Source organism: Epinephelus moara, chromosome 20 (genome assembly GCF_006386435.1).
Source record: "Epinephelus moara isolate mb chromosome 20, YSFRI_EMoa_1.0, whole genome shotgun sequence".
NCBI lineage: Eukaryota > Metazoa > Chordata > Actinopteri > Perciformes > Serranidae > Epinephelus > Epinephelus moara.
Window position 1 is genome coordinate 31,969,110 of NC_065525.1, and position 25,733 is coordinate 31,994,842.

General features: G+C 41.3%; 2 protein-coding genes across 2 annotated transcripts; one reads left to right on the plus strand and one right to left on the minus strand.

Annotated features, from left to right (window-relative positions):
- Positions 1-977: 977 nt before the first annotated feature.
- On the plus strand, positions 978-11,598 carry irak4 (interleukin-1 receptor-associated kinase 4). Its single transcript, XM_050073046.1, has 11 exons — positions 978-1,547; positions 1,646-1,791; positions 3,236-3,394; positions 4,375-4,535; positions 4,614-4,678; positions 5,108-5,222; positions 6,719-6,828; positions 7,722-7,908; positions 8,420-8,482; positions 8,753-8,917; positions 10,765-11,598. Exons 1-11 carry the CDS (start codon positions 1,387-1,389, stop codon positions 10,825-10,827), a joined length of 1,395 nt encoding a protein of 464 aa, XP_049929003.1. The 5' UTR covers positions 978-1,386; the 3' UTR covers positions 10,828-11,598.
- On the minus strand, positions 11,107-23,427 carry twf1a (twinfilin actin-binding protein 1a). Its single transcript, XM_050073047.1, has 9 exons — positions 23,299-23,427; positions 21,695-21,775; positions 21,348-21,526; positions 19,970-20,065; positions 19,364-19,468; positions 17,260-17,385; positions 15,562-15,712; positions 15,331-15,452; positions 11,107-12,351 (listed from the first exon to the last, which is right to left on the minus strand). The coding sequence occupies exons 1-9, from the start codon at positions 23,321-23,323 to the stop codon at positions 12,184-12,186; spliced, it is 1,053 nt and encodes a 350-aa protein (XP_049929004.1). The 5' UTR covers positions 23,324-23,427; the 3' UTR covers positions 11,107-12,183.
- Positions 23,428-25,733: the final 2,306 nt, after the last annotated feature.

The window sequence follows — 25,733 nt, forward strand, 5'->3', positions numbered from 1 at the left end:
GGAGGAACTTTGACCTACGCTTACAAACATTTTGGAGATGAGAAATTGTCTGCGCAGATGGTGAGGTGGAAGCCTGATTGTAGGAATTGTCGAATATATTTTTGCGCACACCATTTTTGGCTTTTGTTTGTATGTACAGTTTAAGTATGAATCCTACGCATTGTTTTATAAATGAGACCCCTGGATTTGGGGATTTGCTGCACATCCCCTCAAGCTCTGTCAGGCTGAATGGGGACAGTTGGTGGACAGCCATTTTCAGTTCTCTCTAGAAATGTTTTATTGGGTACAAGTGAGGGCACTGGCTGGGTCACTGAAAGACATTCACATTGTTGTCCCTCGACCTTGACCAGACCCTCATTCTATTCTGCTGAAAGACAACTCTACTGACTACTCACCTGCTGGCACCACACGTTCCATGTGCTTAGGAAACGGCCTGGACTTTCTAACCAAAAACCATGCACTGCTGAAGTTAGGGTGGGGTGTGATGCAGTTATGGGATGTTACTGTGCCACTGCTTCGGGGTGGTGAGTTAGTCCCTGGATGTTGTCATGTGTCCCTCACTGATGTCATGATTATTCCCCCTCTGAGTGAGGCCCTGGTGCCAGTGACTGTTTGTCCCCGTGGTGGTGCTGGCTCACCTCCCGCAGGCTTTGAAGGGTATCTGGAAAGGTCATGTGACTCTACTTACATTTGCTCAGATTGTGCAACAACATTAGAGAGAGTGCCAAAATGATCACAGCACCCTGACACCCCCTCAGTCCCCAGAGAGTTAATGATGCACACCTGGGTGCACCTGCAAGCCTGTTCTCGTGTGTGTTCACTGGATGCTAGGGAGGAGTGTTGCCTTGCCTCTGAAGGACCCTACTTGGAAGGATCCTTGACTTTGAGAAGCACCAGACATTTCGCAGTTAAGTCACCCCTGCATGAATTCCACATATTGTCCACTAGATGGCACTGTCACACTACAGCCATTTAGACAGGGGTATGGTGTCTGTCTCTCTTTCTGTGTCTCTTCTGTGAGTTTCCAGCAAAAAACAAAAGCTAAAGACATTGACAGAGTGGACAAATGGGCTCTTACCGACATGAGGAGGGCACACACGGTACAAACGGTACCGTTTATAGTGTCACCGCTTCTATTTCCGCGTTAAAGGTGGAGACTTGAAGTGGGGCAGGCCTGCTGTGTTACGTTTGGGGAAGTTGCTCAATATCGGAAAGACACATTCTACTCCACTGTGAGCTAAATACCACTTTGCTAACGTCCTGTTTTCATGGGTGCACCCAACGGCGGATATAAACACCGGTAACGGCGCTGTAGGTCGATACGCCATGACAGTATAACGGCCAGATAAAACACAAACTCAGCTTGTGTCAGTTTTTCGTCTTATCATGAATAATTCAATAACTTCCGCTACTTACATTCGCCGCCTCAGTTATAGCTCACTTCGCAAGTTGTCCGACTTTCTGGACCCTCAAGACAGGTGGAAGGATGTTATTGTGTCCATACGGAAGCCGAATGGGGAGCTGAGGTACTCCCAGCACCATGTCAGGTAGGTGAGACTGTAGCTGGTGTATTTACTGTGTCAGTTCAGGTTGGGAATACTTGCATCTATATTTGATGTGTTTATCTATGTTGTGTGTTTCTCAGGAGGTTTGAAGGTGTTGTTGCACAGGGTAAAAGTCCCACAGTGGAGCTGCTGGCAGACTGGGGGACCTCCAACAGCACAGTGGGAGAACTGGTGGACATTTTGAGGAGTCACAAGTTACTGGCTGCTGCTAGTGTCCTGCTGCCTGGTATGGTTTTTTTTTTTTGAGAAACATCATTATAATAACAACGGGCTAGTCACTATCACCCTACATCATGCTGAGACCTCCACTTTTGTTTGGTGTGCATTTATAACTTCTCCTAGTTATTTGGGATAAGACTGGATAAATATTAAAAACTAAACATTGCCAACAATAATTAAGTCCCAGTGTCCTCAAACAAGTGTTTTGACATGGATTAGTGTATATTGTGCTCTTACTACCACTAGATGGCACAAACAAGTGTCCATGAATGAGGACAACAGGTCTAGGTTAAAGGGATAGTGCACCCAAAAATGAAAATTCAGCCATTATCTACTCACCCATATGCCGAGGGAGGCTCAGGTGAAGTTTTAGAGTCCTCACAACACTTGCGGAGATCCAAGGGAGAGGAGGTAGCAACACAACTCCACCTAATGTAGGCTGACGGCGTCCCATATTCAAACGTCCAAAAACACATAACTGAAACCACAAAATATCTCCATACTGCTCGTCCGTAGTGATCCAAGTGTCCTGAAGCCCCGACATAAAAAGTTGTTTGGAAAAACGTCATTTGAACTCTTTTTTNCGTTTGAATCTGGGGCGCCGTAAGCCTCCATTAGGTGGAGTTGTGTTGCTACCCCCTCTCCCCTTGGATCTCCGCAAGTGTTGTGAGGACTCTAAAACTTCACCTGAGCCTCCCTCGGCATATGGGTGAGTAGATAATGGCTGAATTTTCATTTTTGGGTGCACTATCCCTTTAAGTACAATGAAGTATATGGTCAAGTAAACCCGAAATGTGATGTCCTCATATGAGGACACAGGGTCTCAGGAGGATATACACTCAGTGGCCACACCAACACCAGCATCATCCTCATCAAAACAGGTTTCCATTGTCTCATTTTTATTTATTTAGTTAAGTTTATTTGATTTATAAGAGGACAGTGTGCGGTGACATTTATCATGTACAAGAAATTAAAACATGGTTGCACCAGATTTAGGGAAACGCTAATTTCCATTTGTAGTCCTACACATAACAAGTAGACGCAGTAAGTAAAACTAAAATTCAAGGTGCAACACAGACAATAAATCCATGTGCGTAACATAATAGAAGCAGTATGCACACACTGCACAGTACAAAATACTTTTAATGTTTGACTCACATTGTTTTTTTGTTGTAATCCAATGGATTACATTACCTACCAATTACAAAAAATACCATGTAATATTTACATACATTTCAAGTAACCTGACCCAACCATGAATATTGGCTATAAAGATCAAGATCGAGTGCCTTAAAGATCGAACAATCCTTGGGAGATGGGATGCAAAACTGCAACAGCAAGGAGTGGATAGTAATCACAGCCATTTTAAAGCATTAAGACCATGTTTTTGAGTAATGCACCACATCAACAAAATAACTTATCTTGACGTCTTCTCTTTTGTCCGCTCACAGTTGAAGAAGCCGTCACACCAGTGCGACGGCCGGCCTCACCACCAGCAGCAGAACCAAACAGCTCCCTTCCAACTAGACTGGTGGGAGAGACAGAGAAGCAGCCACCAGCCGACAGCCCTGATCTGCAGCCACAGATTCTGCTGGAGAGCAGTGAACCAGGTGTCTGCACCTTTCTTTTCAAATTGAGTTGAAGCACATTTTAAGATGATGTTAATGAGTTATGTTAACACAGTCACCTGTAGAGAGGTGGGTGTGAATGTGACTGTTTTATACATATAGTCCTCTGTGGTGATCTGTACACTAGAGGAGGTTGTAAAGCATGCAGCTATAAACAAACTGCCATTGTCAGTTGTAACTTCAACTTTAGTTTTCATAAACGTATGAACATGTTTTGACTTTGATTGAAATATTATATTCCCCCTTGTGTGGGGAAGAAACATTTGCATTGATAAAAGAAAGCTCTTCAAGACTACAAAGCAAATAAAATGAGACAATTTTAAAAAATACAAAGATATATAGAGTAATATCAACAATAATATAAGATAGAATTGAACAAAACAAAACAACAATATAAGATAACATAAAAATGACTAAATAAATAAGTGGAAAACAGATAAGACATGTTGGAAACAAAACAATACGCAAACAATGATAGCTAAACTTCTTAAGTTGCGGTGGGTGCAGCTTTCAGATATTTTACTCGAGTAAAAGCAGCATTATCACAATATAACTTTACTCCATTACAAATAAAATTTGTGCATTCAAAATCTAAACGTAAAAGTACTCAAGTATTATGAGCAAAATGTACTGTAGGGTACTAAAGTAAAAGTACTGATGCAAAAAGTGTCCCATGCAGTGTACTTTACACATTGTTGGATAGTTTAATCTGTAACCATGCATTATATTTTATAAACTACCAATATGTTTTGTGGTAATAAAAAAACAAACAAACAAAAAAAACCTATAACTACAGCTGTCAAATAAATTTAAAGAAGTAAAAAGTACAATATAACCCTCTGAGATGAAGTGAAGTAGAGAAGTAAAATAAAATGGAAATGCTGTCATGTCATTTTACAAATTGACCAGCAGGTGGCAGCAACAGGGCCTTAACCACAACCCATTACTGTGTCCCTCATAAGGTTTCTCCAGTTTCATGTACAATGAGCTGATGAAGATTACAGGCAACTTTGATGACCGTCCCATATCAGATGGCGGCTGCAGAATCGGTGAGGGAGGCTTCGGCACAGTGTACAGAGGCCTCCTTAATGACAAACCTGTCGCAGTGAAAAAGCTCAATGCAGTAAGTCCAACTATTTTCATGCCAGTCTCATATGTCTGCAGATCTTGTAAATCACAACACAGATTTTATCTCATTTAGATGGAAGACGTCTCCCTGGACGAGCTGCGAGTTCAGTTCAACCAAGAGATCCAGACTCTGAAAGTGTACGTGCCGTCTTCTGTCTATTTCCTTATTAATCCGGTTGGTTTTGAGTGACTCACAGGCATCTCATAACCATTACGTTTTATTAGAGCAGACAAGCTGATTCTGTAGAGGAGTCTTAATCAGAGTAATGGAACTGGAGAGAGCAAAGGCATTAAAGGTGCAGTATGCAACTCTGGAGGAAGATTGTTGATTCATTTCCAGGTCGTCAAATATCCATGCTTTGGGTCGGCAGTAAGACCAAACCGCTAAACCAAAGTGTAACTATTTGACTATTAAATTAATATTTACGTGCGACTGGTGGGGTTTTGTAAGAACCAAGTAAGCAAATGACGGTACATCCCAAAATGTCAAACTATTTCTTTAAATCCAACTTAAATTCATATATTTGCAAACAGAGTTCTGGTTTGATGAGACTGTTTGTTCCACAGGTTAAAGCACGAGAACCTGGTTGACATGGTTGGATTTTCCTCCGATGGACAGCACCCGTGTTTGGTGTATGACCTCATGGCCAATGGTTCTTTGCTGGACCGGCTAGATTGCTTGGTAAGCATCATCAATATGGAGGCCAAAAAAACGACTAAAATGTCAATAACTAGATAAAAAAAAAAAAAAAAATATATAGAAATTGATACAGGAACACACACATATATATATATATATATATATATATATATGTATATATATATATATGTATATGTATGTATATAAATGTAAGAATAAATAAATGCAAAAATAAAATATAAAATTAATAAATGGAAAAATGGATGTAAATGAATAAATAAATAAAACATTGTTTGTACATTGTTGCATAACTACAGTAATTTATTTCTGTATTTATTTATTTATTTATTTATACATTTATTTTCACATATATTTATTTATTTGTTCCTGTATTTATTTATACATTTATTTTCGTATTTATTTATTCCTGTATTTATTTATACATTTATTTTAATATTTATTTATTTGTTCCTGTATTTATTTATTTATACATTTATTTTCATATTTATTTATTTATTTATTTATTTGTTCCTGTATTTATTTATACATGTATTTATTCATTGATACTTGCGTTATTTTTTGTTCTCCATACATCTACACATCATCAGATAGAGACTACGGGTGGAAATCACCAGAGACCCCACGATAAGATGTTATCACAATACTGAAGTCAAGATACAATATTATTGCAATTTTAAACGTGTTGCAATATGCTGAGTGTTGCGATAAAATATATTGCAATTTATTACCTTTTTTGAAAAGGCTTTTTACTGCAGCAAAATGTATCTACTGCGTAAGCAAATGATAATATTATTCTAGACGGCTACCAAAGTTTATTTTGTATTCGTAATCTAAATCATTTATATAATAACAAAATCAATACTTGGCATCCCTGTGACAATATATTGCCATACAAAAAATATCACAATACTATAATTGTTTTTTTTCTTGCACCCTTGGTAGAGACTAGCATGTTTTGCCACTGATAGCTAGCTAATGTTTGCTAAGATGCAATGACACAAAATGTTTTTGAAATGGAAAAGTGATGTGTGAGACAATCCTGCGACAGTAAAAGCTCCAAAGCATGTGTTGAGGAAATAAGCATTAAATTTGGATTCACAGTAGCAGGCAGTGATGCTGAGCCGAAAGCACAGTGTGTTGAATGTAGTGAAATCCTGTCAAATGAGGCGCTAAAACCACTGAAGCTCCAGAGACACTTAGAGACAAAGCACCCGGGATGTGCTGGCAAGCCAAAAGAACATTTCCTAAAGAAAAGGGACAGGCTTCAGGCACAATGGAAAGTTATCACAACATTAACAGCTGACAGTGGCATAACACATGTTTACAGCCCAGTTTATTCTTCCTCATTTTTGTTGTGTCATGTTTCTTTTTTTTAATCATTTATATGGGAATTTGGAACAATCAAAAGTGGGCCCTAAGTTACAAGAGGGTTGAGAACCCCTGATCTACACTACAAACTCCTTTACAATTTGTGCTTTTACACAGATAATTTGATTGTAAGCTTTTTGTCCTTTCAGGAGGGAAGCCCTCCCCTGTCCTGGCGACGGAGATGCTTGATAGCTGAAGGGACAGCAAGAGGCTTGGAGTATCTGCACAGCAACCATCATGTCCACAGAGATGTTAAAAGGTACATACAGTGAGGTCTTTCCTTATTATTCATGTTTTTGCTGAGAGTTAGTGGAGACTAAAGAGCACTCTTAAGTCCTGTTTGCATGGGACTAGTATTACCTAATAAGTAATTGTTGCAGAGGGCATCTGTGATCTTAATCCCGTGTGAATTTGCCATGTCAGTAATTTGTCAAGTAAAAACTCCACAGCCACTGCAAATCCATCCATCCATTTTCTAACCGCTTATCCTCTTGAGGGTTGGGGGGGGGCTGGAGCCTGTCCCAGTTGACATTAGGCGAGAAGCAGGGTACACCCTGGACAGGTCGCCAGACAATTGCAGGGCTGACACATAGAGACAGACAACCATTCACACCTATGGACAATTTAGAGTCACCAATTGACCTACAGGTCTTTGAACTGTGGGAGGAAGCCGGAGTTCCCGGCGAAAACCCACGCTGACACGGGGAGAACATGCAAACTCCGCACAGATGGGCTCCCACACCCGGGATCGAATCAGTAACCCTCTTGTTGTGAGGCGACAGTGCAGATGATGAGATGGATAACATGTGAAAGTGTGTGGCAGAATTGATTCTGTTTGTTTAACCCACATTTAAAAGGAAAAAGGAGGTTAACACAGTGCATAACCACCAGCAGAGCTGTGTGGTGTGTGGTGTGTGTGTGTGTGTGGTGTAGAGTGGAGCTTCAAATGACTGTACGCGTCATATTCAGGGGGTAATGTCAGTAAATTTGAGTGAAACACAGACGTGGGCGGAGGTCATTTCTAAATCACTTGAGGGCCCAGGTAATACTGGTCCCATGTGGATAGGGCTTTAGACACCATTTACTCTCATTCACTTGACATATTCTTGATGTTTCACAGCTCACTGTGCCCGTAATCTTTTCTTTTCTTAGTGCAAACATCCTGTTGGATGCAGAATTTGTGGCAAAGATCTCAGACTTTGGGCTGACGAGAGCATCGGCCAAGCGCACGTCAACAACCATGATGACGGAGAGAGTTGTGGGTACCCGTGCGTACATGGCACCTGAGGCGCTCAGAGGAGAGATCACACCAAAATCGGACGTCTTTAGCTTTGGAGTGGTAGGTTTCCCATACGCACATACACACGCAAAGAAACATGCACACACACATGAGGATATTATGTCAGGAAAGGAGAAACTTACCACTTAGCAGTTTGCTAGAGTGCAAGGTTCTCCCAAAGTACTGACACACACATAATTGCAGGGCATAAACATTATAGGATACATTTCTTCTAATGTGTGAAAATGGAGCTCTGTGTTATGTATCATCTGTCATTATTTCCTACTAGAAAATTCTGAATCAGTCGAGGACCACAGCTGGACTGTATCAGTGGCCGCAAACGTCAAACACATTATCCGTTGTATGACATTAGTTGACTGATTTACGGGATCAGCAGTGTATAAAACCGCCTGACCTTCCATATAGTGCAGTATATACAGCTTATGCGTCTTAGTGGGACAGCTGTGGAAACACTACAGTGTCTGTGAAGCTAGCTGGCACACGGTGGAGTAATAAAGGTTTTCTGTCGTCCGGAGCCATGTGATTAACCCCATCTCTCTGCCATCTACAGGTGTTGTTGGAAATATTGTCTGGACTCCGGCCAGCCGATGAAAACCGCGAGCCTCAGTTCTTGGTGAGCAGCACAAAAGAGGCTTTCACTGTGTGTCTGTCAAGCTACAGTTTACGATTACAGCTTAATAACGCCTTTGCATTTAATTAGTAAGGGCACGTTATCTGTTAGTGGTCATTAAAGAGTCATCTGTGCTGTGGTGCAACTTCAACTGCCATTCAGAATCCATATTTTGTGTGTCCAATAAAAATGGACACTAGAAATCATGGCTTTTAAAGTTCATCGCTGCCTACAGTCACCTGCAGTGTGTTTCTCCCTCCCTCACTTTCCCAGATGGAGATGAGGTACGATATAGATGATGAAGATGAAGAGCTGACTCTTGAGGACTTCCTGGACAAAAAGATGAGCGACTGGGAGCTGAGCCAGGTGGAGAGCATCTACTCTTTGGCCTCTAACTGCCTCCACGACAGGAAAAACAGACGGCCAGTCATTAAACAGGTACGGCGGGGAAAGACGCCGGCAGATGTTCGTGTGAATAGTTTGAGCTACTGTGTTGGGGTCTGCACGACTTTCTGTTTGTCACCTTGAGCAAAATAGCTGTGTTATCACCCCTGAGAGCATTTATAAGTTTGGTGAAGGAAGTCCTAGCAAAGCCCAACAACCAAGCAAAACCATGAATGTGTTATTAATCGGTTTCTCAACAATCTTTAGTGCTATATCGTAGGCAAATGGACCTGCTTGAGTTTCTTGGAGATGTTTCACCTTTCATCCTGCATTGAACTGCACACACTGGGTCTTTTTGAGGTTTTAGCAAAGGGTAGCCACAGGTTTTAAGTGCTTCCCTGATGTGTTTCTGTTCCTTCCCCTCTTGTCCTCCTGGGTGTGTTTTCAGCCCAATGGTTCAGGGTTTTAACCCCCAGCTTGTGCTCCAGAGGGTGGTGAGAGTCGAACAGCAGGTATCGGTCTGTGTGTGTGTGTAGGTTTTCTGTCAATGTTGAGGCTTCTGTCCTTTTCATAGTGTACTGCACAGTCTAAGAAGGGTAGACTGTCTCCTCTGACATCCTCCTGTTCCTCAGAACTGAAGAAGCCTCTTGGATGAGAGGTGAAATGTCTTCAAGGAACTCAAGCAAGTCCAGCTGCCTGCTATATAGCACTTCAGACTACCTGGATGACTGAGGATTTTCACCATCCTGTTTCTCAATACTTTTGACTTCCCCTGCCTGTCTGTGGCTCTCAGCCCTACGACTATAGAGTTATATTGAAGGGTTTTGGCAAATGTTACTCTGAGTTACTCAGAGTGCATTTGTTACCAGCCACGACAATGGTGCAACAGCTGGTATTGTTTTCACCTCGATCTGTGTGTGTGTTATCATGGCGAAATGTGATCCTGGTGACACCAGTTGTATCAGGAACTACCACAGAAGCTGTTTTGAAACTTTGTAGGTCAGTAGCTGAGATAAAAATGAAGGTTTAGTTCGAAGATGGGTGTGGTCCAACAGTAGAGGGTGAGAAAGTAGGGAAAGGACCACTAGCCCCCCTACTTTATGCCCCAGCCTCACGAAACTATACAGGTGTGTAGTTGAGTTCAAAATGGAGGCCGAGTTCGAAGACAGATGTAGTCTGAGCAAGTGGGCCGGAAATACGGGGGTAGGAAGTTGGGAAGGGGGCGTTGCCTCTCCACTTTATGCCCCTGGACCACATTTCACTTACAGATCGCTATATTGTGGCTGGAGTGATTGCATCGCAAGATTGTCAGTCATCCAGGTCATGCACTTATGCAGCACTTATGATGGCTTGTTTGAGACTGTTTTCAACTGCAGATTTGGTGCGCCAGTGAGTATTTATGGCGGCAGGACGGTGTATGAGGGATCAACTTAAAATTAAATACAGTGCCTGTGTTAATTGTTATGTAGGAAAGTGTTCCCCAGTGCAGAAATATGGCTCGTTAAAGTGTTTTTAGTAATTTATGGAAAACAATAAAGGTTTATGACACGGAGGAATAATCTTTATCATGCCTTGGCTACACAGAAACTTATTTAAAATGGGATCAACTCATTGCTGGTTTAAGGCTTTTCATTGGGTTTATTGACAAAAAGTAGAATATCATCAGCAACTGTATCTCTGAAGAAATATATAAACCTGAGGCTGCACAGCAAAAATATAATATGCCTTCAAGGATGTTATTTTTTTCTATTTATCCTGAATTAAATGTAAATAGATTGTTAACTAGGCCTCACTGACTGTGGCTGAGGTCTGGACAAAAAGAATTGTTAAACTTTGATGTGAATCCAACAGTGAAGACTTTGGGAGATTGAGTTATTAATATTAATATCTGTCTTTAACAGGTGCTGCTGGAGCTTAAAGGAGCTGTCAAAAGTATTTCACTGGATTTTGAGGCACAGGAGTGACGTTACAAGAGAAGATACAAGATTTCTGAGCCTCCTCCAGGCACGGTGCACACACACTGACATTCATTCTCTTCTCTCTAAAGAAATTAATGTAATATATCAACTGTCTGACAAAAAAAGCATATTTTTCTGCGTATTTTAAATTATTTACTGTATTTTTTAAATTCTGAAAATACTATCGCTTAGTTTTTAGTTTTTCTACAGCATTTTTGTGAGGTTTTGAAAGCAGTTATTTGTCATGTCTTTATTGTGAATGAATAAAACGACTGAAACAGAAAATGTGTGATTTAAATATTTTATTTTCTTCTTTAAAAGAAAGATTTGTAAGAAAACAAATAAGACCAAACATGATTTTTTTTTCTATTAGAATGACACTGAATACAAAGGAAATGATTTTTCCCTTCAAATATGAGGTGAGCTTAGTAGTTTGCCTAATATTAATCAGCAGACCAGTGGATGTGGCAACATTTTTTTTTTAATCAAGGTACTTCTAGTGTTCCCTTTCCTATCCGGTTGCTTGAGTTCCCCGCTTGTGTGGGAACCAGCAAAGTTTGAGTAGCTTCCTCTTAGTGAAATCTGAGATGTATTGATGGAATATTTCTGGAAGCCCGTTCTTTCCACTGTGATCTTCACCTACACAGACAATCACCATAACAGACCAATCATAGAGCATCACACAGCTACAATATGTACATTTACAGCACTTGCATAGAAAAATAAGTTTCTCAGCAGATGATTTTTCATGTAAACCACAGTTATATCAAAAAAGAAGTCAATTTTCCAATATAAAATGCACTGTTAAAATGAATCAATAGACACAAAGTGGGATAATTATATTGTTTCTGCTTTGGAGCACCTCATTGTGCAAACGGTAGGAGACAAATGTTCAACACATTAGACACGGAAACATTAATTGACACAGACTTAAGGAATGCAAGTTAAGAATTTGAGCATGTGAACTCAAAATGTTTTTGTTTTTTTTATCATATTGGCGCAAGTTCACATTAGTCACACTGACATTTTGAAAGTCTCAGCGCTGGCAACAATGTAAAAACCTCAAGCTTGACTTTGGGCTTCTTTGAATTGTCGTAAATTAATTGTTGTGACTGTACTAACATACATAAATATGCTTCCATTTGGCAAGCTACAAATGGAAATTCTGAAGTGTGTCATTGCTCAGTTGTCCTTGGCGTGCATAGTTGGGTCTCTGGGGAACTTTGTGGGCATTTGAAGGTGTTGTCTTATTCTTTTAAACAAGCGTGTCAAATATAATCCCCCCCCCCCCCCCCCCATCGCAGGAATGTTCCACTGTGGAACGTGTTCAGGTGGAGGTGGTGGTCAGGTGCTGAGGTCTGTTTAATCTTCCTCGTCTCCCTCTGCGGGTGGTCGGGTGATGCGGCGGACACCCCTCTTCCCAGCAGGGCCTTTGGGTTTGGCGAAGGCCTGCTTGTGTGCATGCTGCTTGGGATGCACCTCCTCGTACAGGAAATCAGGGGTCAGTTCCTCCCCGTTATCGATCTCCAACTGGGAAACAGGCAGAAAACAAAACATATGAGCAGATGAACTTTGCAGAATCAACTTAAAGGAACAGTGTGTAGGATTTAGTGGCATCTAGCAGTAGCAGTGAGGACTGCAGATTTCAACCAGCTGACACTTCTCCTATGTGCCACGCATGAACTCCCTGTTAGGATTCCTTAAGTGTTCATTGTTCATGAGGTTTTCACTGGGAGCTGATTTGTCTGCAGAGGTCTCTTTCTCTCCAAAACAAACACACCCATTGATTTAAACCAGTAAAAACACTGACTAAAGCAGTTTTACCTTACAAATCAGTGTTTCTCTGACACTGTTTGGCTTGTCACAGACAGGCCACTAGCCCAGCGCCTGCTAATGTGTGCTCACCTTTTTTTCTCTAATAATTTAAGATCCAGACATTCAGGAGGTTTTTACCAGGTGCCGAATTTTATGCAGACGTCTCTTTCTCGCCGAAACAAACACAGAGTGATTTAAACCAGTAAAAATGCAGAAAAAAGCAGTTTCACATTATGAAAATCAGCACTTTTCTGGCCCTGCTCGTCGCAGAGGGGCTGCTAACTACAGTGGCCGACGCAAATAGCCCTATCTAGAGCCAGTGTCTGCATTGTCTGTTCTGGGTTGCTGTAGAAACACGGCGGTGCAACATGGCAGACTCTGTGGACGAGGAGCTGCTCCCCATGTAGATATAAATGTCTCATTCTAAGGTGACAAAAACACAATCATTCTTCTTTTCAGGTGATTATACACTTAAGAAAACATACTTATATTATATCCTATTTCTGCCTATATATCCCCCTAAATCCTACACACTGGACCTGAAAGATGGAAAGTTTTTTGTTATTTCTGTCTTGAGTCTGTGCTTTTCTCACTAATGTGAAGTGAGCAGGGCTAATTTGGAAAAAAGTGAGGTGGGCTGCAACTAATGATTATTTTCTTGATTAAGTGAATAATCATTTAAGGTGCAGACACACCAAACCGACATCAAAGAACTAGCGGTGACGAAAGCCAACTGTTGCGTCATCTACGTCGCCTCACGTCGCCCTGTGTCAGTTGCATTTGAACACACTAAACGGACTACAACTGACGGCCAAGTAGCACATACGTTCTGCGCCTGCGTGAGAGAGAGCTGAGTGAGAGAGTGGTACATCCTGTCAGCCGAGGGGTTTCCTATCTGTGCAGCCGAGCACCGCAGCACCTCCACGGGCTATTACATCCAGACGGTCCCGGTGTTTCCTCCGCAGGCTCCACTTCACTCAGCTGCCCAACAAACCCGCTGCATCATCCCACTCTAACCTGAATAACAAACCGGGGCGCGGTGCTCCGGTTGGATCCAAACGGAGAGCTGGGGCTAGCTTTGGGGCTAGCTTTGAGGCTAGCCTTGAGGCTAGTGGAGGCTAACTGGCTGTGCTTCCCTCCGGTCATAGCTAGTCCAGGTTTGTTATCCAGGTTAAAGTGGGAAGAAGCAGCGGGTCTGTCGGGCAGCTGAGTGAAGTGGAGCCTGAGGAGGAAGCACCGGTTAGCCCCGGTTTCACTACAGGCAGATTCACTTGCTACAGGGGCGAGGAAATAAAACCTGAACAGCCAATCAGAGTGATCTCTCTCACCGACAAGCTCCGCCGCCAATTCAACATGCTCAATCGGCCGAAAAGCCGCCGATGCTGAAGTGCCGACGGTGCAGGACACACCACAAAAACTAGCCGACAGACGCTCACCGATGGCCCGACTTTGGTCGACGGCCGACCGTCGGCTTGGTGTGTCAGGGCCTTTAGGCTATAAAAATTCAAATACTTCAAAACTAGATCAAAAAGTTCAGTCTAAAGTCATATATGACAAAGTAAGGTATTTCAGAAGCTGCAACCAGTGATTTTTTTGTATTTTTGCTGGAATAAAGGCCATCGATTATCATAGTAGTTGCCAAAATATTTTTCTGTCCATCAACTAACTGTTGCAACTCTAGATCAAACTACACGCACTTTGCATGGGCGGATTGTGAGACAATAGGCCCCTGGGCTCAGATCTGCTGAGGGTCCAACCACCTCTTCTACAAAGGAGCAAGATACACAGACTGTGTGATGGTTTTGCATCTCTTTGTAGTCAGTTAGGTCTCTTCAAAAAGAAATGTGTCTCTTTGAGATAAATTTAGCTCTATTTTGGTTCTTTTGTGTCGCTTTGTGGTCATTTTGTTTCACCTTATGGTTTTTTTGTGTTTCTTTGCAGTTCATTTGCATCTCTTTTTGTGTCTCTTTTTGGTCATTTGGAGTCTCTTCCTGGTTGGTTAATTTGAGTGACAATTTGCAAGTAAAGGGCAGGGGGCCCCCCTGACACCCCTGAGCCTATGCCCGGTGGGCCGGTTCAGTAACCCATCCATGGCGCTTCAGGCTTAGATATACTTTCTGCATTAGACACAGCACACAGCCGCAATCACGTGGACACATGAGCAATTCCATTCATGGTACAATTGGGGGTCCCCATCTGCCAGCAGCAGTAAACAGGAGGGCTGAAAGTGAAACTAGGGAGACACTACAGGGTTCAGAATAAATGTCTGTCACATATCCAATATAAAACCAACTTCACCACGGTGCAGCAGCTGCCACTGGCGGGACCGCAGTGTTTTGTAATGGACTGGACTAGACAAGCATGCATGCACATAAAAGGGCTGCACATCCCGGACCATCACAGACCCTAGCAGACGTGGGTGGGTGTTGGCAGTTACGTTATGCAGACCAAAGCAGACAGTTGTGCATACATGCAACCTATGAGCTGACCCTTAATCCTGGAAAGCACAGCTAAGTTAGGAAGTGTTTAAGTCATAAGAAGTGATACCTAGTGATTTTCACTTGCCTATTCATTCATGAATATTCAATATTTTGGAGAAATAGTCAAGATTTAAGAGCAAGTTTTCTGGAGCTAACAGTTTGTGACAAGAATTATGCTGTTGACAGTCTTTTATCATGATAGAGAGTTTCTCACCTTTTTCTCAATCTCAATCTGTAAATTTTTTTCCACCATGTTGATGAAGGTGTTTTTGCAGCTGGAATACATCATCCTGTCTCGGATGCTACAAGCGTACCCGGGCATAGAATAAATGAAGACTGCAAAGGGAAAAAAAAGGACAATGAGACGGGAGGACACAAAGCACCACTCAGAGCAATAACAGGGGGCGTGTCAACTGTTCATAATATCTCGTGAGAGTCTATTCACCTGTGGACTCTAAGTAGTCGCCTTCGTGGGAATGTTTGTAGAGGAAGAAGTGGTAGCGTGGAGATTCTTTAGGGATTCTCATTGGCAGGTCTTTCACCTCTGTTGGCTCAGTGCTGCACAACCGGATCACCTCCTGTTCAGAGTCTACTTCCTGTTGACAAAGGAAATTTGAAAAAGTTAGTCATAAAACTGTTGGCATGCTTTCAACCGAGGTGTTCCTACTTTGAAATCCAGAACAACAAGGAAAATCTGTGACAGTGAATGAAACGCCATCTCCACTCCCTCTCAGGTGTGTCCAAGTGATACATTTACTCAACATCGACTATCTTTACATGCACACTAATATTCTACTATTATTCCGAATTTGATACGAGTCATGTAAACAGCATATTCTATTTGGATCTTTCAAATCAGGCCATATTCTGAATGTAGCATTTTCTGATTTAACATGTGGGATACGTCGATATTATTTGGGTTTTAGAAGCTTTCTCTGGACATGTATACAGCAGATTTGCAATATGCTTCTCAGTAGAGGTTTTTACCACAATCTGCGACACACAGCCTCGTGCTTGTTTATGGTCAGCTCTGCGTGTTGCCACTGACGCACTGTACACAAACCAACTAGCCAACAGTTTGCAAAGCTTGAGTAGAAATGCATACCCAAAAGAAAAGCCTGCATTACTGGCATTACTGGTCAAAAGGAGAAACACACCTACTCTCTAAACAGGGCAATGAAAGAGGAAGTGTGTGTTCCCACGGTCGAACAATTCCACCATTGCTGGAAAACGAACTACTACTCTTGTTTTTATGCAAAGCAAAAAGGCACAAGTGGCTCCAGCCATTCCGTTTTGCCATATTTTCATGTGACAAATGACATGTTAGGGCATGTTCAAAAAACAGAATATTTTGTGCATGTAAATGTAGTCTAATGCTGGTGTTCTGCTCAGCAGCCAGGAGCAAACCTACACTGGATATTTACAACAAAACCTACTGCTGTCTTGAAAAGCTTTTAGGATAGCAGACAAAAAAGGGAAGTGAGACAAAGCAGCAACAGAGCCACAATTATTCCTTTGTACTTTGCCCTGATCTGATCTTGTGACATGAGCCCTTTGTATTTCAACGAGGGGAACAAAGGCTTTTTGGGCAAAAATGAGTGACTCATTGTGTCGGCCTGTAAACAGCTCCTGACCAAAAACATCTCTATCTCCATGAATGACAAAGAACTGATTAGCTTATTCAAATTATTGATCCAGCAAAGGTCACCTATTCACGCATGATTTGCTCTTAGAGTACTGTTTCACTGATATGAAGGGGGTCCTCAGATGAAACTAGGTCGTCTATGCAGTGGAGTGACGCAAATACTTTTTAAATTGGTGCTACATGACAAGAGAAGATAAGAGAAAAAGGACTGTGGCATTCAATTTTGCTCAAGAGGTAGAAAATCTACAACTATGCACTGCACCAGACCAACAAATGCTCCCGCTGGTGGGTGACGTAATGCAAGCTCGTCCGTTTGACACAATAGCAACCGGCTGGCGAAAAACATTCTCGTATTACAGATAAATGGCAAGCTAAAACACGTTTCTGAAAACATTTGAGGCAAGAATACCAATGCCACAGTTAATTCACACATACTACCCACATTAGTTTAAAGCAAAGCTGGGTGAAAATTAGCGAAGCATCCCTTTAAGGACTCACCAGTTGTACATAGTTGATTCTTTTGTCCCTAAAATGTTGAAGTGCTGCAACAGCGTCTTTGTGAATAGGGAAAGCCACTCCCTGCAGGGTCTGCAACTTGGTGTCCACACCGATGTCCGTCTGCACCTGAACACACCACAAACCAGAGACATACACACACAAAAACTTAGAGAGGGACTTTAGCTTTCTATTATCACGTCATTAACACACGGAGGACACTAATTAGGCTGATGAATGCATTATTTTGCAAACACTTCATGGGTGGTTTTCTTTGAGTACATTAAAAGAGGCAGAAACACGCTCTAACACCAAAATTAATAACTGAATCTACCAAGAGCACCTGTGGTATATAGTCAGTATGTGGTTTCTAACATGCTCTTGACTCAGAATGTCTCTACACACACACACATCCATTTGCCACATGACCACATTATGTCATCATTATTGTGACATTATGTCATCATGCAGACTACCAAAAGTTATGCGCAGAATCCTACTCTTCAAATCAGCTCGGGTCTTTGAACTCAATCATATGAGGGGACAAATCAGTGTTCTTTCGCAAGCTTCCCACTGATGATAACAACTTGTGGAAGTAAAATTGAATAAATATCCTTCATTTCAGTCATCAGAAAGTAAAAAGGTTTACAGGAGCAACAAGCAGCTGGAACGCTGGAGCCTGATGATTATGTGAGGTGCTTGTATCGGCAGTGACAAGGCGCCTCCACGAAATCACACAGAAAACTGGAAATGCTGGGGGGGGATTACACTGATGGATTGCATCTATTTTTAGAGCCCTGTTCCCACAAAATGAAATGCCGTGCAAACATGATTGAGCCTCCGATGTAGCTACCTCGCATACCAAAAAGGATTGCGGGTCTTTTATCCATCTGCTTAGTAAAAGTCAGGCAGTCTCCAAGGCACAGCAATGATAAATATTTCAAAGCCTCTTTTTCATCTAGGCGGTGCAGATTAATGGTATATTATCTTCCTTCAACAGCTGGTCAAGTGGGACGAGCACAAACCTCACTTCCCATTTGCTTTGCTGCTTTTAATTGACCGTGCTTTAGAGAGGGAGTACATGGCTGAAAGCACTTCCATATATGGTAAGGAAGACGCTTCTTGTTTGTGCAGCAGGCTGGGAGAGCAGCAATTAGAAATAGGTAGACTCTCTTAAAAAGGGGAACAGTTCATTTAGGTTAATTTACAGAAATGGTCCCACAAAGTCTTCAGAGTGAAACTTCAGATGCACTTTTTACTTTCTGTCCGGTGGAGTCCATCTGGCACTCCCCTGAAGCCCTTGACATCAGCAGAGTAAACACTGCTGGCGTCATTAGCAGCGTGCAGTGGCTATCACATTACAGTATTTCTTTATCTTTTCACTGCAAAGAACAAAAGGCAAAGCACAACGACACGGCTCACCTGTGCTCCGTGCAGAATCACTGCCAAGTACTCAGAGCATTCACATTTGCATGTCACTCCCTCAACATGGAAATAATAGACCTGAACTCCCATAAAGAGCTCTTCTTTAACCACTCTTTGCTCAGACTGAACCATGTTTATGACTGTAAACAGGATTTTTTATGGAGCTATGACTGTGTGCTGTACAAGCCTAATAGATTCATCTCTGCCAACATCCTGCTGTTCTAATGCATCAGCATCTTTGCGCTGTGTTGGTACTGCCGGGCAAGCATATGCACACTTGCACTGCTGCTGACCTTGTGCTGTTTGGAAGGATGCATGGCTGGCTTTCACTGATACTCCGCGCTGTTTCTAGTGGGATTTACATCTCACACACACAGGAGATGTGATCAGGAGGGATACTCCTGTGAGCTGAGGTAAGCTATTTTTTTCACCCACTGCAGCCTTGAGTGTAAGAATGACACAGTGTCATCTCTTTTCAGAAATGAAACAAAGAACACGCCTAATCCACAGCCACTTCAGAACAGGCCCAAGCCATACAACTTGTCAACAGGCAGCGGTGTCTGTGTACACACGGTGAAGTGCATTATTTCCCTTAAGATGATCTCAAATGGAAACAACGACCAAGAAATAAGGCATGTATCTTTGCTTGTGTGTGCGTGTGTGTGTGTGTGTGTGTCTGTACCTCATTCAGTTTAATCTGTTGCAGTTCCTGCTCTGCAGCAGTGAGGGGCTGGGGAGCGGCCTGCGAGGTCAGATATTTCTTGTATCCACTGAGAGTCATTTCATCCTGGAGGGCAAAAACCGGCACAATCCCACGTCATACAGCAATATGGACTGACTTGTGAATATATCATTACTCATATCAGCTACCATAAACATTAGGGCTAGGGGGAGAAAAATGATACGGCATAGTATCGCGATATTTTTGTGTAACAATATCGCATCGTCACACAGTGCCAAGTATCGTTTTTTTTAATCATATAAACTCTGAATATCAGAAAAACAAATTAAACTTTAGGTTGCCTGCTAGAATAATATAATCAATTGCTTTTTCAGTCCAATAGATATATTTTCAACATATGGCAACATATTTAAAATCGCAATAATATTGTATCGTGACTGAAGTATCGTGATAATATCGTATCGTGAAACCTCTGGTGATTCCCACCCCTAATAAACACATAGGACTGAAGCTTAACTTGTTTAAGTTAGGTTTCTAAAGCGTTGTGACTGACGCTTGAGGACATAAACAAGCTTTTCACATCACTTCAAGTGTTGCAAGACCAACCTTTGTGGTACAGAAAATCTCATCCTTGATGTGCCCGCCTCCAAACTCTTTCTTCAGTGTGGCTCTGGTAGCAGCATATAACATTTTATGTCGCACCTGTTGAGGATATAAAGAAAAGATGATTAAGAAACCTGATAAGTGTCATTATTTTTTCCCATTATGTTACAGTGAGATTGAATCTGGCAGCTTCTGAGCTTTTAATTAGTGTTGGATGATTTACTAAATTATTGCAAAACCTTGGAGTTTTCTAGTGAACAAAATTTCAGTTCATATTTAGTGTCACTCACCAAAACCCATATCTATGTGTATCTATGAGGTCTAACTAAAGGTGTTGCGTGCATTTCCTGCCTCATAAGACATCTGCAAAGCTGAGTTTTTCTACATTTTGAGACCTGCATTGTTTACATCCTGTTAACATGCTAGCAGTCTTCTTCTTCTCTGTCTTTGCTGATGCATCGCTTCTTTTCTTAGCGTTAACACCACCTGAAAATTAAATAAAGAGCAAACAAAAAGGGGATCCACTCATAAAAACATTGCTCCATAGCACTACTAGTGGTGGAAAAACCCCACAGGGTACCTCTGAATGCCCTAAAATGTATGTTCGACTTTAGGCTATATAAATAAAGTTGACTTCCTGTGTCTCATTTACCTTGACAAATAAAAACACACTAGACCAATTCAGTCAAGGCAGCAGCATGCCCTGGTTGTGAAAGCATTTTGCAACTTCCAGACAAGCCTCAACCTGAAGCACCATGCTCTGAGCAGAGGTTCAGGAATGTAAAACTCAGTTATGGCCGTCAGAAAGTGAATTCGAGCTCAATTCCACCATGCAGTTAGAGAGCTACAAATATCCTGCAGGGCACTCTATTTTGGCACTGGTCTCTCCTCGCAACATTCCTCTTTCCGCTGCTACAGAAACAACATTTGTGTGCCTATTTGTCACGGCTATTTTGAATTGCAGAGACTCTATCTCACAAGTGGATCATCAAGTTTTAATGGAACGAAATGACAATGACTTGGTTGACATTGTGTGAGTCAAGAGCATGACAAATGCAAAGCACACATTTGCATGACAAGGAAAAAACACAGCAAGATAAGCCTATGTCACCTAAAAGTGCTAAGAAGGTGAATTTTTAGCCAGAGATGAGGGGTTTCGTGGGAGCACCATGTTATCTACCTGTGTTTACATTTCAGGAGGTCTTGTAGGAAATAATGAATGCACTGCTGCCCACATTTATCCAGTTTTTCAACAAGCATACAAAGAATTGCTGCCTTGATGTGGTAACCCCACCCATCTGATACTCAAAGCAGAGGAGGACAAATGCTGGTAAGAATGGCGAGCTATTCATTACAGCCTGTTTGGGCTTAGTTTTCTTACAGAAGAGCGGTCCGGTGTCCAGGCCAGGAAGACCCACTCATACCCCTGGTTGTTACAGGAGTCCAGCCGGTACACGATATAGCAGGGCATGTCATCCTCGAGGAGGGGCAGCACTAAGGAGTCATACTCCTGGTCCCACGTCTTTGATGCTTTCCTGGTGGTGCCTACAGTCAGCTGCTCTGGAAAACAGATGTGTGCGACAAACATTTCAACAGTGCATGGATGTGTGAGTCATGTTGACATTCAAATGTCAGCCTTGGTGAGAAGTTTGAGTAGAAGTATGAGTTAAGCGTTTTCTTGGCAGAAGAAGCCATAAACAAACTCGTGGACTCTGGGACAGAGCTTACCATCATCGATGACGATCTTTAAGACTCGATATTCCTCTCCACCCCTGGCACTTGCAAAGACTTCCTTCACATCATTACCCGCTGAGAAAAGACAGAGAAGGAGTCAGTCTCCTACTGTTTTAAATGGACGCTTGCTTGACAACAGGACACTCATGCTAACATGGCCATTTAAAGGCTTTGTGATTCTTACTAGCCTGTGGAAACAACCAGATGTTAGACATGACACAAAGAACAAATAAGTATCTTCTTATTTGGCGTTATCAACATATACACCATATATTTGCCCTTTAAACAGACTTTAAGTCAAGCAGAACATTTTAGAAACTCTTTGGTCCAACACAAGAATACTAAAGTCACAGTAAAATACTATATACGTTAATAACTTGCTCTGATATCCAGAAAGTTCCTGGGTTTCACTCAGGAGCATTTCACATGTGACTGAAGGCTGACCACCTTTGACCCCAAACCCAGGCACAATAAAACATGTCTCTAATTCCCTTTCAAACCAGCGTACTGACTATTTTAGCAACAATGATTGTGCAGTTTTCCTTTCTAACAACCCTGCAAAAGCTGGGGAACAAGTCCAACTACAAATACATGTAGGATTGCTATGTGTTTGTTTGTTTTTGGATAAGTAGTGCAGGGAGGAACAGTTTCGCATAACACAGACAGGGCTGTAAATGGTTAAATACCATAGTACATTTTTTTCCACTGGGTTTTGCCTTTTCAAGCACTGGGATTCACTTTAATTTTCCTCTACATGTACTGTCTAGTCAGCTCTGGACGTGTATGTGTGTATGGAAGCAGATTTACCTAGACTGGGCTCTGCATACATTTCCAAATAAGACTATAGTTTTGAAGGATATTAAAACTTAGTGTGCCACAGATCAACTTGACCAATTTTGACAAAGGAAAAAACACAAAACTCAACTAATCAAACACTGAAATTTTAGATAGTTTACATAAAAACTGAGGCCGAACGTTGGCATGGTGTTAGCAGAGACATTTACAAACGCTTGATCTAGCTGTCTATTATTAACTCACATAATTTGCACGTTGTTTCACCTCAGAACAGACTGTAAACATTTCTGCGGTGTTGCTGCCATATATAAGAGCACGTCACGCCCTACGAGCTCAGTTTGTATAATAACACAGTGCAGGTAATGCCAGTGCTATTCATGTATTTATGGGAACACCGGCCGGTCTACCAGGCCAGCAGTTTCTGTTTAAATGAAGGCGTCGCCCATCCATTTAGACGGCTAAACTACCGCTGCAGGATTTAAGCTTTAAGCTGGGAAGCTAAGGCATACATGGCTTTAACACTACTGTGAAAACAATATGGAGTAGCCGTGATTTCGGTGGCCCATAAACCGGCTAAATACTCAGGGATTATATCTCACAGTCCTAAAAGTGCCGAAACAGGGCACCGCTGATCGCACACATCACGGTAGCTCTAAGCTAGCTAGGAGTGGCTAGCTAACTTGACGCTAGCTTCCCGTTGCAATGAATTGTTGCAGGGAGTTAAAGCTCGCTCGGGAATCACACACTCGCACAGCAACAGATTTAAAAACAGAGAAACTGAAAGCAGAGAAAAACGCATGTACCTTGAATGCCCGTTTGATGTGACATTGTGTCTTTCGTCGGATAAAGGGCTGATGCAGCTGTTCAGGCGAAACCAGGGCAGAGAAGCAGGAAATGGACTACATCGGCGGGCCCCGCCCCAACTGTGTCGTCATCAACATCAAAATCACATGACATAGTCAAAGTATTTATTAATGTTATTCTTTCTATGTTTTTTTTATTATTATTATCATAATAATTTCCCTATGCGTTTATTTATTTATTTTTTTTCATACTAACTAATAAAACTGTTGATAGTTGTATAAAAATGTAGTGCATACAAATAATACAAAAAAATACCAGTGAGGAAGTTCTTTTTTTTCCTCACAAGTAAAAATAGTAATACCACAGTGTAGACAAAAAAGCAAATAAATTATCACAAGTAAAAGAGCTTATCAAGTAGCAGCATTGCCCATGTAAGGGTTGTTGTTATGATGTATTATTTATTGGTTTTCCTGTGCAAACTTGCAAACAGCATTATAATACTGCAGCCCCTTGTAAAGGAGGGGCCAATTATAAATAATTCATATACTTTTTGGTGCATGAATGCATCATATTTTATGAGCTCATTGCCTGTTTTCTATATAAAATCAGAATCTGCAAAGTAAGTTTTATATTTGCTTTTGAAATGAAGTGGAGTGGAATGGAAGTATACATAGAAATACTCAAGTTTATGTACCTCAGCATTGTAGGTTACTGAAAAACAACACTCAGTAAATATATTTACATTCCACCACTGAAATTTTCTACAACTTACTACAACTACTACTACCCATGCTGCACCAACAAATAGGCAAAGCAGGAAAGCGCACTGCAGCCCAGAAGCCAGGAACACAAACAGCCCCTGTTTCACTGTGTTTCAACTGGTTGTACATATTTGAATTAAGGTAAAATTAGTTTATGAATCTGTACACTAATTTGCTTTACTTAAGTAACAATTATAGGGTGGGTCCTGCTGTATTACCTAATCTTGTGGCCCTGTCTTTTAAAGGGGCCTGGATCAAAAACTTTTTTAATACTTTATTTTAGCTTGTGCTCACATGGGGCAAATTAATCAAAAAGCTGTGTTAAATCAAATAATCTCAAACTAACTGACAGACAGAAAAGGCCAGGCTCTGCAGCAGCAGCCTGATCCATCATAGGAGTGGTGGTTTGTTTCCTGTCACAGTTAAGTTTCCATCAGGCAAAGGCTACAGAGAACTGTAGCCTTTGCCTGATGGAAACTTAACTGTGTAAGGTGACAGGGGGAATAAATAGGGCCCCACAAACTTTTTTGCTAGGGACCCACTGCTACTAGCTATGATAATATGTGCTGCAGAGATGCTCAGAAAATGAGGTCAGCAGTAAAGGCAGTTTTTCTTTAATGATGGGACATTTATGATTAAGTTACAATAGCCTAATGAAACACTATTGTGAACATTTGTGGGTTTTAATTTTATTTATTTGTTTTTGAAACTCTCTATAAACAAAAGGCGATCTGTTTTTAATGTCATTTAGGCTATTAAAATACATTATTTCTAGGATGTCACTGGTATTTGCACACTATAGCCCACAACGGTGTACTAAAATTATTACACTGTTTTTTTATAAATTCAACCACAGGTTTCCGGTTGGACCACGATTAAAGCAAGTCACTGATTTTCATTTTTCCGCGTTGATTTAGGTCTCTGATCTGTAATAACGGGAGATTTCCGCCTCTCGTGGCAGCAGATCTTATTTGGCGTGAAATCCTGAAACATCTGGAAGCCACCGGGCTTCCTGTCTCTGCTCTCTGCCCCTCCTACTCCTCCTTTAAATAAATAAATAAATGAATGAATAGATTTTTACAGCAGCAAAATCATCCTGTCACCAGAGGGAATCTCAGCTCTGTGTCACGGCAGACGCAGACACAGACACACCGGAAACAATGTGAACCCGTCTTCAAAATAAGAGCACGTATCGAGTCACCAACAAAAAAACAAGTATAAATTCAGTGCTACAGCTTAAACTGGCATTTAACGTTCAAACGACCTTTTAATGTAATAATTATACGTTGAAAAACCTACATTTAGCCGATATTATGCGTTTTGATCGAGTCTTGTCAGACAGCTGTCATATTACTTCTCATGGAAAATTGATATTTTATTTGAAGTATTTAAAAAACAATAGCTACTTTAAGAAAGAAGAACGTTGCAATGGCTAAAATCTATTAAGTATTGTATGTATATATGTATTTAAATATGTAAAGTAATAACTTTATTGGAAAAATAAGTCATCTTTAAATGTCCTTAAGTCAATTTTAGAAGATGACAGTACAAAACAACAAATAAACAAATACTTAAGGTTTGCGGATCAGTAATTTAGTAATGGAATTTTTACATTTTAACAACATAAAGACATTGCACCTATTACAAATATCATACCGGAAATAATCCAAACA

Excerpts from the sequence above, each read along its gene's own strand:
- irak4 (XM_050073046.1), top strand. The coding sequence starts at position 1,387 with ATGAATAATTCAATAACTTCCGCTACTTACATTCGCCGCCTCAGTTAT. Across the intron at positions 1,548-1,645 it reads TACTCCCAGCACCATGTCAG|GAGGTTTGAAGGTGTTGTTG; the intron begins GTAGGTGAGACT and ends TGTGTTTCTCAG. Across the intron at positions 7,909-8,419 it reads ACGTCTTTAGCTTTGGAGTG|GTGTTGTTGGAAATATTGTC; the intron begins GTAGGTTTCCCA and ends TGCCATCTACAG.
- twf1a (XM_050073047.1), bottom strand. The coding sequence starts at position 23,323 with ATGTCACATCAAACGGGCATTCAAG. Across the intron at positions 21,527-21,694 it reads AAAGATCGTCATCGATGATG|AGCAGCTGACTGTAGGCACC; the intron begins GTAAGCTCTGTC and ends TCTGTTTTCCAG. Across the intron at positions 15,453-15,561 it reads CGACTACTTAGAGTCCACAG|TCTTCATTTATTCTATGCCC; the intron begins GTGAATAGACTC and ends TTCCCTTTGCAG.